The sequence below is a fragment of the Lutjanus erythropterus genome, chromosome 19 (genome assembly GCF_056507025.1).
Source record: "Lutjanus erythropterus isolate fLutEry1 chromosome 19, fLutEry1.hap2, whole genome shotgun sequence".
NCBI lineage: Eukaryota > Metazoa > Chordata > Actinopteri > Lutjaniformes > Lutjanidae > Lutjanus > Lutjanus erythropterus.
In genome coordinates, this window is record NC_139335.1 from 4,281,617 (window position 1) to 4,297,488 (window position 15,872).

The window sequence follows — 15,872 nt, forward strand, 5'->3', positions numbered from 1 at the left end:
ACCCTTTACTCTGCATGCTGTCATACCACATAGTACAGCTTGTAAGGCTCCACTGCGAGTGCACAACAGTAGGACTCCAACGTTGAAAGAAAAACAAAGCAATCAGAGCAGTGCCGTCTTTGAGCTAAGAATTACCAAGGCATGTTAGTCAGCGTGTGGACTGGGCTTTATTTACTTCTGTGTGTTTTATGGAGGATAAAGGTTAGAAAAGTAGCAAACTGAGATGTATCAGTGATCAGTGTCAACCTGATCGGACCTGGTTTGTGTTTGTCGTGTTTACAGCGTATCGTAAAAATGCCCCAGTATATTCTTAGTCAGATGACAGCGGCTGCATACACACACCTCTGAGCATGCATCATGCGTGCTGCAGGAGGCTCACATTGGTTATGGTGACACAGCACCCATATACAGCAATCAAGATAATGCACATGTGCATAAAACTTTCCAAAAGAAAACCAAAAGCACAAAATGAATACAAAACAAGAGCAGACCAATGATGACATCAAATAGGTTGTTGTAGAAATATCGGCTTGAGAGGGTGTCAGGGGAGGGGCTCAGCATGGGGACCTGGAAGCTTTTAGTTTGATTTAGCTCTCCACCAAGGACCGGGTGTTCGCTTGTTTTGAGTTTGTTTGTTTTTTTCTTTTTTTTAGATTGTTTTTTTTGTTTGTTTGTTTGTTGGGGTAATGTCTCTGTCTTTTCTCGCTTTTTTTCTTTCTTTTAGTAGGGAGTGAAGCGACTGTACCCTCCTCTGTATAGGCTAGCCTGCAACATCAAAGATGAAAAAGTACCAATCAGTATTCAGGTGACAGCTTTAGTCGGTTTCTCTTTATCCACAAATTTCCTTCCTTTTTCCATGCGAGTTGTTTACGTTAGTTTTAATATATCGGAATGATCGTGAGGCCGATTAATAGTTTGATATATTGAAGCTAATAATTGTAGTGTGTGTTAGGACCAGGGTCTTTTACAGTTAAAAGGTGGATTGGAGCTTAATTGGTGCAAAAAGTATTTTAAATCAGAGCAACACTTTGCCTGGTGTGACGTATTTTCTATGATTCATTACATTAAGCGATTCATTCAAAAGTAGTGTCCTTTGTGCTTCTTTTTACTCAAGGAAAACCAATCCTTTTCAGGCTGTAACAATATCAGAGATTCAACTAAAGCAGAATAAGTTCAGAGAGGTTTTAATCACAGCTCCTTTTCAAGTCTAGCGGAGGTGCCTGCACCTTTCTAGAGGGGCGAACCTCCACAGGATATTAGCCCTTAGATTTAGCACCATGCTCAAGATATCTAGGGCAGACACACACACACACACACATAAAGCATGCATGTGGGCCTATGCATGCACACCTGCACATGCACACACACACACACAGTCCTTCCTCTCATCTTTCGGTGGCTCTGCTGCAATTAGGAATTCAGGCAAACTCCAAAGGCTACTGACTGTCTTCAAAGGCTAATTTTGCCTAATTTCGGGGAGCCCTCTTGCTCGTACAAAACTTTCATCCATATGAGATGATTCTGTGTGCTGGAAATGAGTAAAGAGAATTTCCAACCTCAGAGGAACTAATTATTGTATAGCTTTTAAATGCAAAAATGACTCCTCTCTGCCAGAGAACCATTAATCAAACATGATTAAAGAATTAGGAATCGAGCTGGTCTTTTCTCTTTAGCTCACGAGTTTATTCGATGTTGGCCTCAGCGCAGCCCATCTCCCAGTAGCCTCGCCATTTGTTCAACACCACACGAACACACACACACACACACCACACACTCCCTCTTGAGTCTGTGTTAGCTCCCTGAGCACCCAACACACACAACATTAGCTCTGATATTTTTAGGGGCCAAATCCTGTCTTCTACTTTCATCGAGAGGACGAACAAAGTGTCAGAGAAATGGAAGGAAATTTGGAGGAAAAAGAAGAAAGAATAAAAAAAAACATTCAAGCACATTTTTTAATTAAGTAAATGAAGAGGAAAAAGAAATGTCTTAATTAATGAAAGCTTTTAGCTAGCAGCTGCACCGGGGAACTGTACGCTTTTTTTTCTTTATGATGTTGAAAAATCGCATGCATGCCGGAATGGTAAATTTGAGTCATTTCTCAAGCAGAGAGCACGCCTCCGATCAAGCTTGTGGGCAGGAGGGGAGGGCGAGACAACTCCCCCCACTCCGTCTTGCTCTCTGTTTCATGTCCCACGGCACACTGCTGCATGCGTTTGATGGTCCTTAATCTCTAGGTTTGGTCTGTGAGCCCGGTCCCATCCCCTCATCATCATAAAACAAAACCAAAGAGAAGCTCTCTCTGTTTCAAAAAAGATGCTCTTTTATTTATCATCACTTTTCATCTTTGATGTTACAGTAGCTGCAAAAGCTAGCTAAAAACAGACATTAACAATTCAACTTCATCCCTTCAAGTTTGGTTTGGCTGAATGGAAAAAAAAATAAAATAAAGATGATCCAACTCACTCTGCAGCGAGCTGAGTTATGTAGAATGAACAGAAATGTAGTTGTTATGTAAGATGCAAAGTTTGTGTCAAGTTAAAAAAATAACTGCAGTAAATCACTCTCATTCTCATTTCAGGATGAACTTGTGTCAAATTAATATTGCATGAGGTGAGCTTGCGTGGCATAACATGAGTTTGTTGCACTAAATGTCTGAGCCAATTTCCACATGCCGGGGTTTTACAGTACTGCTCAGCTCCAGCAGGGTGTGCCAGATAGCATGACAAAAACTGAATCGACTGATGAATAAATACATAAATAAAAACCAGTGAGCGCTGCAGCCTCTGGTCTTTATTTTGAAGTGTGAATCGTGTGTGTGTGTGTGTGTACTAGCTCGTGTTGTGATGTTTCAGACAGGGTGCAGACAGAAAACGGGCGGCGGTCTCATAGACTTACCATAGTCCCCACACTGTATGTGGCGGCAGGGCCAATCGTGTGGTGGTAGGGGTCTGCTGTTGCATAGACTCTGCCATAGCTGCACAACGGGAGGCACAGAGAACACGGTCATTGATCTATCATTGACGAGGAGAGCAGAACATTTATGCATGCTTGTTTAATGCTCAACCCCTCAAGTCAACTCTTTCAAGTCTCTAACACAATCAATTATTTCCCTCCTCGGCCTCCTGGGCTCCCTGCATTATACAAGGTGGTTCAAAAAGGGGAGTTCAAAGGTTGGTGAATTATACTTGTCTTTTCATTGTCATCTTGATTAGGTGGATAGAATAGGTAATGAGTGCGGAGAGAGGGAGACGGAGAGAAAGAAAGATGCGGAGGAAACACAGTTGGTGCTGGAGGGCTTGGTCTCTCACCCTGTTCTTGTTTACCCAGGCTGCACACTGGGCTCACGCCCCTGTCTTTTCATTGTTGCTGGTTTGGAACTAATCCTTCCAATTTCCTTCTGAGACAGGACAAGATGTGTCTGCCTTATTTATTTATTTATTCGACTTCACATATTCCTCTATTTACTTCCCCTTTTTTTTTCAATGCTCGCTTGCAAATGAGGGTCTGCATGGAGCAGATAAGGCACACCCAGCCAAGGACTGAGGGCACCAAATCAACCAGGAATAAAAAAAAAAAAAAAAGTGTAGAGAGGAAGAAATTCTCCTAAAGGAGACAACAAGACATACAGCACTCATGCCTTTCGCATGAGCTACATTGAGTTATATAAGATCTAAATATGGCTCGGCCCATTTAAGTCCGGCAGCACCCAAGGTCAGTGAGCAGGACGTGAAATCAGAAGGGCTGTCTCGGCTCCTTGGGGAGGAGGCCGGTGCCATGAGATGGTCAGGGGAAGTCTCCGTGGTCCTCTTATCTTCTGTGAGCACCGAACCCCACAGGCCCTCTAAGGCTAATATATCTACAAAATGACTCTCACCAGAGTGGCACTGCTGACGACCAGCAGGTCAAACCACCCCGCGCAATGTCACAGAGCCTCGACAGAGCTGATTGGAAGCCGGCAGCGTCTTTGACAATGTGACTGGCTCCTCACAAGACCTCTTCGATACATCAGACTCGCTGCTATGAGCTCTGTTTAGTTACTTAAAGAGCTTTGGTAATGCAGCCAGTGAGCACTGAAGGCTTTTCAGATAATAAATGTTTCATATTTTGCAGGGGTTTCGCACGCCTTCCACAATCCTGGTGACCTCTTTTTATGATTGGCTCACTGCTCCACTGTTAAGTCTGATAAGGTATTGCTGAGACAATACGGACAAACCCCTATTGATCCAATGGGCATGACCGCTTATTCAAAAGGAAACAAACAGACAAAGCAAAACAAACAACTTGGAGGCGAATTACATTAAATCTCAGGGAAAAGTATAGGCAAGAGAAACAGGAATTAAATCACTCTGAGAGGAAGAGAAAAAAAAAAGCTGCTGTCCAATTTCTGCTCTCGCCGAGCACGGCTGCTCATAATTCGAGCCGCGGCGAGGCCTGATAAATCTTACATTATCGATATGATCTTCAGGCTCTCAGGCAGGGTGTACGTTATCACAAGTGACATGCTCAATCCTTCCCAGATTAGATTCCCAAACCAGCCCACATCCCGGCTGACAACGGCTTTCAGGGGCCGAAATGAATCAGCGACGCCTCCTCAAACGGAGCACACCTGAACCAGAGTGACATCACTCAGAAGTGATAGAGTTCCTGCCGGTCCATCTCTCCCTCCCTCCGTCTCCCTGCCTCCCTTCCACAGACCTGAGGCCATTCATAAATACCACAGTGATATACCCACTCTCCCATCACAAGCGGAGAGTCGCGACATATATCACTGCTTTTCTCATTGAGTCCAACAAGGTTAGTCTTTTTTTTGTGTGTGTTCTTTAGCTCCGAGCTAAAAAGAATACGGCGCTTTGCCTAATAGATAAGATAACAGGAGAGGAAGAAAAAAAACCCCAAGAAACCCTAAATAACCTACAGAGAATATTGAAAATGTAGAATATTCTTTTGAAGCAGCACCCCATCCATCACATGGGCTACACTCAACATCTACGATTGGCCCGTAGATGTGTTGAATTTTGTTAGGTAACACTGTTAAAACAAAAATCCGTCCCACTTTATTTTACAGTACTCTAAAAACGTAACAAACTGTATCAAATCAGACAAAAACTACAAATAATGTTCTTTATTAGACAGTATTAGAACCTTTATTAGAACCTTAATTGGAGGGTAATTGGGGACACATTACAACAGACGTGTCCTGTATACTACAGTCTATCAGTTGAACCCTTTATTAGAGCATAATTAAGGATGTATTACAACAGAAATATACTGTAAACTAAAGCGTATTATCTCCCACTGTAAACCTACTTATTAGTGGATAATCAGGGACACAAATCACATTATCTGCCAACACTTTAACAGTAAGTCTGTGCAGTCAGTCGTACAAAATAAACTTTAGTTTACAGTACAGTTCTTGTATATTTTGCATTAACTTTTGTGTAGCAGCAGACGTTTCGATGTGCATATTCATCTTATATCTGCACTTCCATTTTTATGATTGTTACTGTGTGTGTAATGTGCAATATAAATAAAGTTTGAGTTGAGCTGAGTTCTGTTGTAACGCCTGCCATATTAACTCTAACTAGGGTTTATATTAATACACTTTAGTTTACAGGACAGTTCTGTTGTAATGTGTCCCTAATTACTTCTAATAAAATCTAATAAGTCTCTAATAAAGGGTCTAATAAAGAACATATTCTTTCTAGTTTTCTTCTAATCTGATACAAACTATTAGTTCATTAGGATTCCTATCAGCTAACACTATAATTTCAGTTAATCTTCCTGGAGTCCAACTCAGATATCACAGATTTACTTAATTTTAAACATAATACACATTCAGCAACAACACTTTCCCTGAAAAGTCCATTTTCAAACCAGACACTACAAACAACATAAAGCATGCAGGTTTTGTTCATGCAGTTATTTGTGTTTGCTACTCTCTTAATGTTTTCTCAAAAGCAGCCCTGGTGTTTGTTTTAATGATGTGATTCGGTGGAGGGATCCACTCTGTAATGGCTCCGTGAATTACAGCAGATTTGCGGTGATTCGTCTCGGTCTGGGCGGTAAAACGTTTCCCTAAACTGGCCTGTCTAGTTGGACGGTTACGTCTGCGTCTGGACAGAAAAGAACAGCGGTTCCTTGTTACTCAAGACATTTCCTGAGTAAGAGCACTGAAGACTGCGCTGTAATCTTTTCTCGACGGAGAGCTGTGAAAGATCTCTGTGCATTTGATTAACATTAGTGTGCGCGGAACAAAGAGAGAGGAAATCTGGCAGCTTTGTTTGAGCAAGTTGGAGGGGGTTTTTTTTAAGCTCTTTCTTCGCTGCAGAAACTACTGAACAGCAGTTGGGGTGTGATGGAACTGAAGCTTAAATCACTCGGTTCGCTCTTTCCCATTTTAGTTAAGATATTATCAATATGATGCATCCACCGAAGTCTAGCATCCAAAGAAACTGCAAGTAGTTTACTCTTTTTAACTTCTTCGATTGGCTTTAAACTGAGTGACATGTTTTGGACACACACAGCATTTCTAGCTTGTCTAATGCGATCCAAAGTACGGCTTGTTACGTTGCAACGATTAATCGATTAGTCTGCTAAAATATTAAATTAACCATCAATTATTTTGATAATAGATTGAGTCAGTTTTCTGGTTTCTATTGATCGCTATGTCAGTAAATTTAATTTGAGGATGTCATCTTTGGCTTTAGGAGACAGTGATCAACATTTTCTGACATTTTATAGACCAAGCAGCTAATCGATTACTTGAGTAAATAATAATCGATAATGAAAATAATTGTGAGTTGCAGTCTAGCCTTATTAGTGCGCTGTAAAATAGTGTGATTAAAAAAATCCACTCTTGTCAGATATAATTCTGTGATCTTTTCTGCAATCCAAGACTCATGTTGTTGAGATGAAGTGTGTTTTGCTGCGTTCTCATTTTCTTTCAATCCTCCTCATCTGTTTCCACTTCACTCATTGTTTCCTCGATCTGACAGCCCACAGGATCAACTTGTTGCTTTAAATCGAAGTTCACATTAACAGCTATAGACGTAATGACGTAATATAGACGTATCTATCATTTTTATCATTTTTTATCAGCATCACATCCTGTTTCTTCTGCTGATGGGGAGAAAATGCAATCTCCTCCTGCTCTGCGATGGATTTCTGTGTTGTCTTGTACACGTGCGCAATAGAGGCTTAACAAAGAGGCTCCTGCTGTTTCTATTTTAGATTATTGTGTTTCTGTTCCATGAATTTGCATTAATGCTTTGGTGGAGATCTTGACCTCACATGACATTGTTTATGTTTAGTGGAAATAGGAGAGACACTCCAAAAAAATAACTGGGCCACTGTAGTAATATAATGATTTGTATATTGATTTCTGATAACATAGAATTAGTCTGATCAACTCCAGTACTCCCTCATCAACATTTACTATTAATCATATAAAAGTGTATATAATAGTGAATGTTATAATATTTTCATACGTTTGAACTGTCAAAGTCAATGGAAAAAGATGCGTTTCAACCACTTATTCAATAACTTTTAGTGATCTTCAGCTGTTTATCCATTACTTTTAGCTAACTCTGCTCTCTTGATAACTAGTTTCTGCACACTCTTAGTTGCAGCTAAAGCACACAAATTAATTGTTATAGCTGATAGGGCAGTTCTTTTCATTGTCAATTAACCTGTCGATCATTTTGTCAATTAATCAGTTAGTTGTTTGCTCCATAAAATGTCACAAAATGGTACAAAATGTTGATCGCGCTTTCCAAAAAGTCCAAGGTGACGTCCTCAATTGTCTTGTTTGGTCCATAACCCAAAGATACTCAGTTTACTGTCGTAGAATAAAAAGTAAAATATTCACGTTTGAGAAGCTGAAATCAGAGAATTGGGGACATTTATTCTTAACAAAAATGACTCAAAGTCATTACTTGATTATTAAAATAGTTGCAGATTAAATTAATAGTTGACATCTAATCGATCGTGGCTCCGCAACAAGAACTGCCCACTTGCCCTAGGGTAAGTAAAATGCTATGTCAGGCTAGTAGGCAAGTAGTAAAAAAGAATTTAACTATTAAACCATTTTGGTAATTGATTAATCACTAAAAATGTCAAAAAAAAAACCCAAAAAAACATAAGAAAGCCTTTCAAATATGGAGATTTCACAGTTTTTCATTTATTATCTTATAAAACTAAATATGTTCAGAGTTTGGATTGATAAAACAAGACGCTTAAAGACATCACCTTGGAAACAGGGATGGATTTACATCGCTTCCCATTTGATAAGCACTAATAAATAAAACAGTTTGTACAGGGGCAAGTAAAACTTGACTTTGGGCAAATAGGTTTCTGAAAGGCATCACAGTTGAACCCTATCGATTAACTGACTAATCAATGCAGCTCCCAGTATGTGGCTCTACTGTTTTAAGCATTAATTATGGTTAAAACAATGATTTTATTTTCATCATTATCATCCATTCTGCATTTCAGATTAGTTGAGCCACTCTACAATCCCTCCACGTACCCCCTGGCAACAGCAGAAGTGCCCCCCGGGGTGCAAGTATCCCCGGTTGAGAATCACTGACCTACACGATCTGGGACTGTTGAAGCACGCAGCACTTAAATTTCAGTCTCTGGATGGCGTTCACTTTGTTAAAAAGATAAAAAACTGGATTGTAGGGATTCTCACCTGTCACTGTAAGCAGCGGTGGTGGTGGGCTGGGCAAATCTGTATGCTGCATAGCCACCCTGTAAAAATACCACAGTGTTAATCGATGATTAAGCTCAACCTGCACAGAGAAAGGTTAGATCTCAGAGACACAAGGAAACAACAACACAGACACACAGCTTTAAATTGCCTTAATAGTTAAATGTCACTGCACAGTGTTTTGGTCATCAGCTCACACTCCCTCGTTTGCAGGTTCCCTTCCAGACACCAGAGGGTGCTGTTTGATATATGGTGTATTTAGGGAGGTGGTGGCAACAGGGGAATGAATGATGCTCTGAGAGGCGGCTTATTTAGGGGGGGACGGTGTCATTGTCACACTGAGGGCTCATCCGACTAGCAGCAACAGCATAACAGAGGCCACGTGAGCCAACTCCCCAAATCCAGCCCATTTTTAGATTGAGGAGGTTCTGCTGCTTCATTATTGAAGAGCCCCTTTTTCCTTTACACGACCCCCCTGGCTCACAAATGAAGGAAGAAGGCAGAAGACGGTTGGACCGTTGGGGAGTCAGGACCGCTGTATTCATTTGCCAGAGTGGGGAAGGAATTAAAGACCTCATTGTGGAGTGCTGCTATTACTCTCTTTGAAAAATGAAGCTGTTCTCCCACTGTTTTTCTATTAGTGCCAGTGGAGTGTGTGCCCATCTGCGTCCATACGGTGGATAGGTGGCTTTTAATAATGCATGTTTTCATTCATTTTTAAACTCGAGGGGAAAGACGTCCGACGGAGAGCGGTGCAGAGAGGCGACGGCGTGATGGTCGTGGCCGCGGCTGCACATGAAATCAGGTCAGGGGCCACGGCAATTGAATCTCACTCGCGCGGTTCCACGCAAGCTTTTCCACAGAGACAGGAAGTCGCAGCACTCGAAGCAGATGACTTCCTGTGGGATGTGGCCATGCCTTGGGACTGCGCTGATTACAGCAACAGCCTGAACAAACACGGACCAATAAATCACTCTCCCACATTGTCAAATCCTGCACACAACAGTGCAGCACATTTGTTATTTTGTCGTGCAGAGTCGTGTGTTTGTGCATTCATGTATGTGTGCGCTCATGTGTGTTCCTGCATGAAGGTGCATGCATGAATATGTATTAGCACATGCAATGTGTGTAGTGTGCATCTAGTTTCCCTTTCTGCTAATGGATTAGCAGGTCATCTATTTCCAAAAGGAGGCTTCGACACATCCGCTGGCAGAGGTGGGATGTCAAAAAGTACAAATACTTTGGAACTGTACTTAAGTAGATTTTCCATGCTTTACTTGAGTATTTATTTATTATAACAGTTTGACTTTTACTCCCTACATTTTAACACAAATATGTGTACTTTCTATTCCTTACATTTTCAAAACAGGCTCGTTACTTTAGTTTTAATGGATTTGAGGGGAATTATTGATTTTTTTTTTATTTTGCTTCATTGCACACCGCCTTTCCAACGTCAAGACTGACTTCAACCTAAATGGATGGGACAATAACGCATAGAAAAGATGATTGCTTGGTGTGTCCATCAGTGCATATCACGCACGAGCACGACGCACGTAACAAGACGAAAACAACGTAAAAGACAAACAGACGAGAACGAGATTCGACAGCGGGGAAAAGGCATCTGGTGAATCTGCCAAGGCCTGCAGGACTGATTTTTAGACAAACCTTGATCCAAAGAACTTTGAGGACCAGCCTCTGCTGTGACTGAACAAAAGATTTCTCCTGTACAGATGAATTAGACTTCAAGTTCTGTTGCTGACATTAAAAACTGATTGTTTTTGATTTGTGCATTGAAGCAAAGTTTATTTTATTTGAAGCTAGAATGGTTTAACAGTTTTTAGCTCCACTTTTTCCATGTGGCCACCAAGTTTTATCCCTATACTGCAAGCTAGTAGTATAAGTAACTAGATCATGACACATCTAAGGATGTAATTACAGCACAATCAATATATCAGTCTGCCAATATATTGGACCAATATTGGCCTGATTTGATTGGTTTATATGTTCACTGTATGCACCAATATGGAAACTTTCCTTACAGGACACATACTGCAGAAAAAACAATGTACCTTTGCTTAGTCATAGTGGTGCAAAATCAGTGCACAATCCATATAGACAAGTCCTACTTTCATTCCAGTTCAGAAATTCACTATACTGGCTACAATATCAGTAATCCATGAATTTTTCCTCTTTAAAATCAGTATCAGCCTGTGGTATGTAAAGCCAGTTCCCTCAACCAGGGACACCACATCAGAATTCATGGAAAAAGTGGACAACAAAAATTAAGGGAGGCTGTGTCACATTGTGTTAACTTGCCTTTTCTGTGTAGTTTGTGCACAAGTTTACATTTGGACCACCAAATTTAAGGGCTTGCTTAAAAACATTAGCGTCTCTCCCTGTATCTGTACTTGTACTTGAGTAACAAGTGTGTACTTGTTCTACCTCTCTCTTGACAACCAGCCAGTGTCCACTGAATGATTGTGGAGGACACTGAGGGCTAAGGGACAGCTTCCTCTTGGTCACTCGAGACCTTCACGCACACTCAGCCAGTCTGAAGCAGTGCAGTGGCCAGTGCTAAAACTAATGGCAGTAAAGCACCAGGGGCTGGCATGACGGGTTGAGTGATGGACCAACCTGGCCAGGCCTTGGTCAGGGGACGACGGGGTGCGGGACTTAGCTGGAGGTGGAGGTGGCTGAACGAGTGCGAGAGACAAACAGTATCACTCAGAGCGCAGCCGCGGTCTCGTCTGCGGTGGTGGATGCTGCTCGCCACAATAAAAAATCATGAAATACAGTCCTATCATGTGGGCTGGTGTGTAAGCCATATATCACCGGGGTTCAGCATTTCATTCCCAGACACTGATCGTCGTCAGGGCGAAAGTGAGAGGCAACTGTCATTGCTGCTGTGCCCGCTGTCATCTCGCTATCTCAGCAGACGGCAGCAGAGGAAAAAAGCAGCAGAATCAAAGGGACAAATTACATCCTCCCACAAACGTTTGGACTAATGTCAAAGTGGGGCAGCGTGGTAATTTCAGCATTATCTCCACAGCATCCATGCTTTTCTCTGTCAAGGGCGACGTGCAGCAGGGCCAGCCCCCGATGTGACCCTGCCTGCACGGACAGCTCCAGAGGGGCAGCTAATCCCTTTATCTGCTGCCGCTCCTCTTATCTCCCACATGGTGATGGCTGGGAGGAACCGGCTCCACTCAGGCCTGCACAGACCCCCCGGGGCAGGCAGGGATATCCCAGCCAAACCCTCAGAGTGTACACAAACACAAAACAGGAGAGAGGAGGGAAGAGGTAGGGCTGCACAAGACAAACCGCCTCAAAAACCCAGACAAATCTAAAGTAAGAAATGACCTAACTTGACACGGGACACTGAGCCCGGGTCTGCCTCTTTGCCAAAGTCTGAGATCATAGGAAGAGAGGAGAGGGAGAGGAGGGAGGAGCTGAGGGGGTTTTAAATTTTGTTGTCGGGTTTCTTGGCACAGCAGACAGAGGCCTAATCGACGCCGGCTTGGCAGCGAGGCTGGGAGAACGCTGGGGGCTGAGGAGATCACGTTTTTGTCTCCAGGGCTGGGCTTTTTGTCTGCTTTACTTCTGTTTCATCTAAGCAGGCAAGAGGACAAGCCAACTGTACTTACATAGATCTCTGCACCATAGAAGCCATCTTGGTACACCACCCTGCGAAATTAGAGAACAGGAAAGGAGCGTTAGTTGATTAGGGGCACATGCTACCCTACTGAATCTCAGCCCTTGATGTTCCTCCTATTTCAGCCAATTGTGGGTCTGCAGGGTCAGCTCGCAGCAGCTTTAGTGCACCATACCACAAATAATGAATGACACATTAAAGGGAAAAGTGCAACCGTTTCACATCCCCGTCCAATTTTCTGCTCTGGTAAAAATTGTTGTCTTTCCAGTTGCTGCAGTGTTGTCAGGAGAGCTGGTGGCGGCGGGGAGAGGGAAGGGGAGGACAAAAGGAGGCAGCGAAGGAGCTCCGTCACATGACTCCGCTATATAAATCAACCAGCTGCCATCAGTAGCAAAAGGCCCCGGAGTGGGAGGGAGGGGAAAGGGGACGTGGGATTTCCAGTCCCCGGCTTCAGCGGCGAGTCTCTCTGCAGTAAGACGGATCCTGATCTAATCACAGATAGACAGCTATACCGGGCCCTCGGCCGGTCTCCGTCAGACCTCTCCCACGGCCACACAGACCACTGCTGATAAGAGACGAGTGCGAGGCAGTGCTGCACAAAGCCAGGAGATCAGCATAGGCCCTGGTCACAGTCCAGTGAGATCTGCCCAGTAATACGCTATCTCAGCTCTCTACAGCTCTCCCTGTGGCTTTGTTAGTTCCTCCTTTGTCAACAGACAGCGTGCAAATATAAGGATGAGCAGAGTTAGGGCATGTACATACCTAGATACCAACAATGATTCTACTCCCCAAACACCCCTCCAGGAAGAATAGCAAAGTCAGTTGAATGAAAAACCTGAAGAGCAGTGTTGATATTATAAAAAACTTAAGGTTTTTCATATTGATCAGTTTTCTATGCATGACCTAGTCAAGAGATCAGCAACCTTTACTGTTAAAAAAGATATATTTGGCCAAGAAATAACGAAAATATCTGTGTGGAGGATTTTTTTCATAGGCCTACTGTACTCTAACTATGTTCTAAGTTTAGCACAGTGAAAACTAAAAGCCACTTTTAACTTTTGGGTAGGTTTACAAAAAAAAAAAAATCAGGAGTTATGGTGAAAATAGGCCCTTTCACAACAGTAGAGTGAGACTAGTTGGAAAAGTCTCGGGGGGGAAAAGTGCTATCTGGAGGCACAACTGTCAGCTTTTCTTTTTGGATTTAGCGCCCAAAGTTAGCCAAAGAACACTAGACTAACCACCTGCAAAAAGGAGAGGAAAAGGCACTGAGGGCTGTGGGCTGTGGTGCCCATTTTTTAAACTTTTTTTTAATCTAGTGTAAAGGTTACACATTTTTACAACTGAAGAATGTAAGAACCACTTAATACAATAATGATAAATTAAAAAGTGGGGGGGGGGGGGAAAGGATTCTTGTCTTGGCAACATGCAGCTCTGGACCAACAGGTTGCTGACCCCCATTCTAGTCCTATATAATAACTTATCTTCAACATAACTAGGACAGAAAATATATTATGGCACCTATCATCCCTCCACCCTGTTAAACATAAAGTACATACTTAATAACTCTTCTTATGTAATTATGACTAGGACACCTAAATTAAGCAGAAGTGCAGATACAGTATGTGTAACTCCAACATATACATGCAAACACGTAATCAGAGCAGGAAAGTGTTATTTACAGTCACTAAGGGCCTTTTTACACTCGCCAAGCTGATTCTTTACTTAGTCAATGGACCAAATTTCAATTAAACATTTGCTCTCCTCATCTCAGCATGTTCTACCGCGGCTCATTTTGTTTTGTTTCATTGTTTTTCCTTTTTCCAGTTCTGACCATCGCCTGCCAGAACTTCCTGCAATTGGTCCAAACGTCTGAAGCATCCAAGACATGTTCTTACCCTAGAAACAAACCGAACCATGGTTCAATTTAATGTGAAGGTTTGGCTGTTTTGTCCAAACTGTGGTCTGGGGCAGGTTTCGCAGCTGTTATTTTGATTCCGATCAAACTGGAAAGTGCAAATGTCGGGATAAAACAAGGTTGCTGTGAGAGGGTCCTCACACTCTAATACTGAACTGAACTAAAACTCTGGAGCGCTCACTGTTTTCTAGATTCAGATTAGAGATTCAATACTCACGCTCCATAAGCTGGGATTGGTGGCGGTGGTGGAGCTGTGCGGAACGTGTTGTAGACAGCCCGCCCCCGACCTCGCAAGTGGGCACCCCTATAGGCCACCGTAGCGCCTGTGGCAGGGTAGGGAAACCCTGTTACTGTGGAAGGAAACACACAAGAGAAGAGAAAATGACTTTCAGAGAACATCCTCGGCTTGGCATTGCTTACCTTATGACAGAATACATTAGAGAGAGACGTGTGGCACTGCTTTCCCTATGACAGAATGCATTATGGGGAAGACAAGGAAACAATAGATTTAATCTTTTCTAGGTGCGGCTCATCGAGCACTCTCCCCTTTCCCAGCTCGCTGCTTTGTGCCGTACTCAGCAAGGATCCACATTTGCTGTACGCATCCTTTCCTGATGCCTGGCGAGGGGCAGCCTTGAAGCATAGGCAGGTAATGGATGCAATACCACTAGTTTCGCACCACGGCTTTTGCATAGTTTAGACACAATGGGCTAGCAGCGAGGAGAACAGCGGGAGGGTGGACGGGGGAGAGGTAGAGGGCGTTTCTAGGTGTTGGGTAGAGTCAAATGGGAGGTGAGCGTTGTTGAACAACCTGACTAGATGTTCAGAACTTTCCCCGAGGGGAAATGGAGCAGATGGGCTGGACAGCCAAGGCCCAAACCTCAGCATGACCCCCATCTCTAAACCCATCTGGGACCATCTTTAGCCAATCACGCAGCTACATATGTCCTCTGCTGACGGCTACCAGTGAATCAGACAAGGGAGGGTTGGGGTGAAAGGCGTCGGGGTGAGTGGTAAGGGTTGGTGTGATGGTGCGACAGAATGTCTGCGGTCACAGATTAGAGGACGGGCGAGCTCTCTACTTAACCTTCAATCAGTCCAGTGGCTGTCTGATTACAAGCTGTGGAGGTGCATACAAACACACCATCTCTAGACATGATTAAGTTGGCCTCCTCTATTCCAGCAATCGAAATTCCCTCACATCCCCCTTCCTCTCTCTCTCCCTCCCCCAATGCCTAGTCCACAGTCATCCCCATTATTCTTCATCCCCAGTAACGCCTCCTCATCACCCTCCCCTCACCTTATTCTTTTTTTTATGCATTTCCATGACTTGTTTTGGGCGAATTCATCACAGACCACTTCAGTCTGTCCAATCAGAAATCACTCTCTGATGGGGAGTCGTGAGGCTCCTGTCAGGTCCTATAGGGGTAGGGGGGGCTGGGGGCTCAGTTGGGGTTAGTAACGCAGGTTAATAACATGTATCCAATGTGTTTCAGATGAACCCGCCGCCACAGAGGAGACGGCAGGCAGTCCCTCGCAATCGCAGATAAACTAGGCCGCAATGAAGATCCATGGTAGCTCGTATATAACCG

The 15,872-nt window shown here is 43.2% G+C and overlaps 1 protein-coding gene across 6 annotated transcripts in view; it reads right to left on the reverse strand.

The window, feature by feature from the left end:
• Positions 1-15,872, reverse strand: part of LOC146309109 (RNA binding protein fox-1 homolog 3-like) — a 520,112-nt gene that overhangs the window by 10,292 nt on the left and 493,948 nt on the right. For 5 of the 6 annotated variants that reach the window (XM_084743798.1, XM_084743794.1, XM_084743797.1 and 2 more), the window contains 5 exons: positions 14,498-14,630; positions 12,358-12,397; positions 8,696-8,754; positions 2,899-2,977; positions 671-765 (listed from right to left, as the gene is read on the reverse strand). In XM_084743798.1, the coding sequence (XP_084599924.1) occupies positions 721-765; positions 2,899-2,977; positions 8,696-8,754; positions 12,358-12,397; positions 14,498-14,630 (356 nt within the window). In that variant the 3' untranslated portion in view covers positions 671-720. Of the gene's footprint in view, positions 1-670; positions 766-2,898; positions 2,978-8,695; positions 8,755-12,357; positions 12,398-14,497; positions 14,631-15,872 lie in introns of those variants that run through there. The other variant, XM_084743796.1, reaches the window with a different exon arrangement.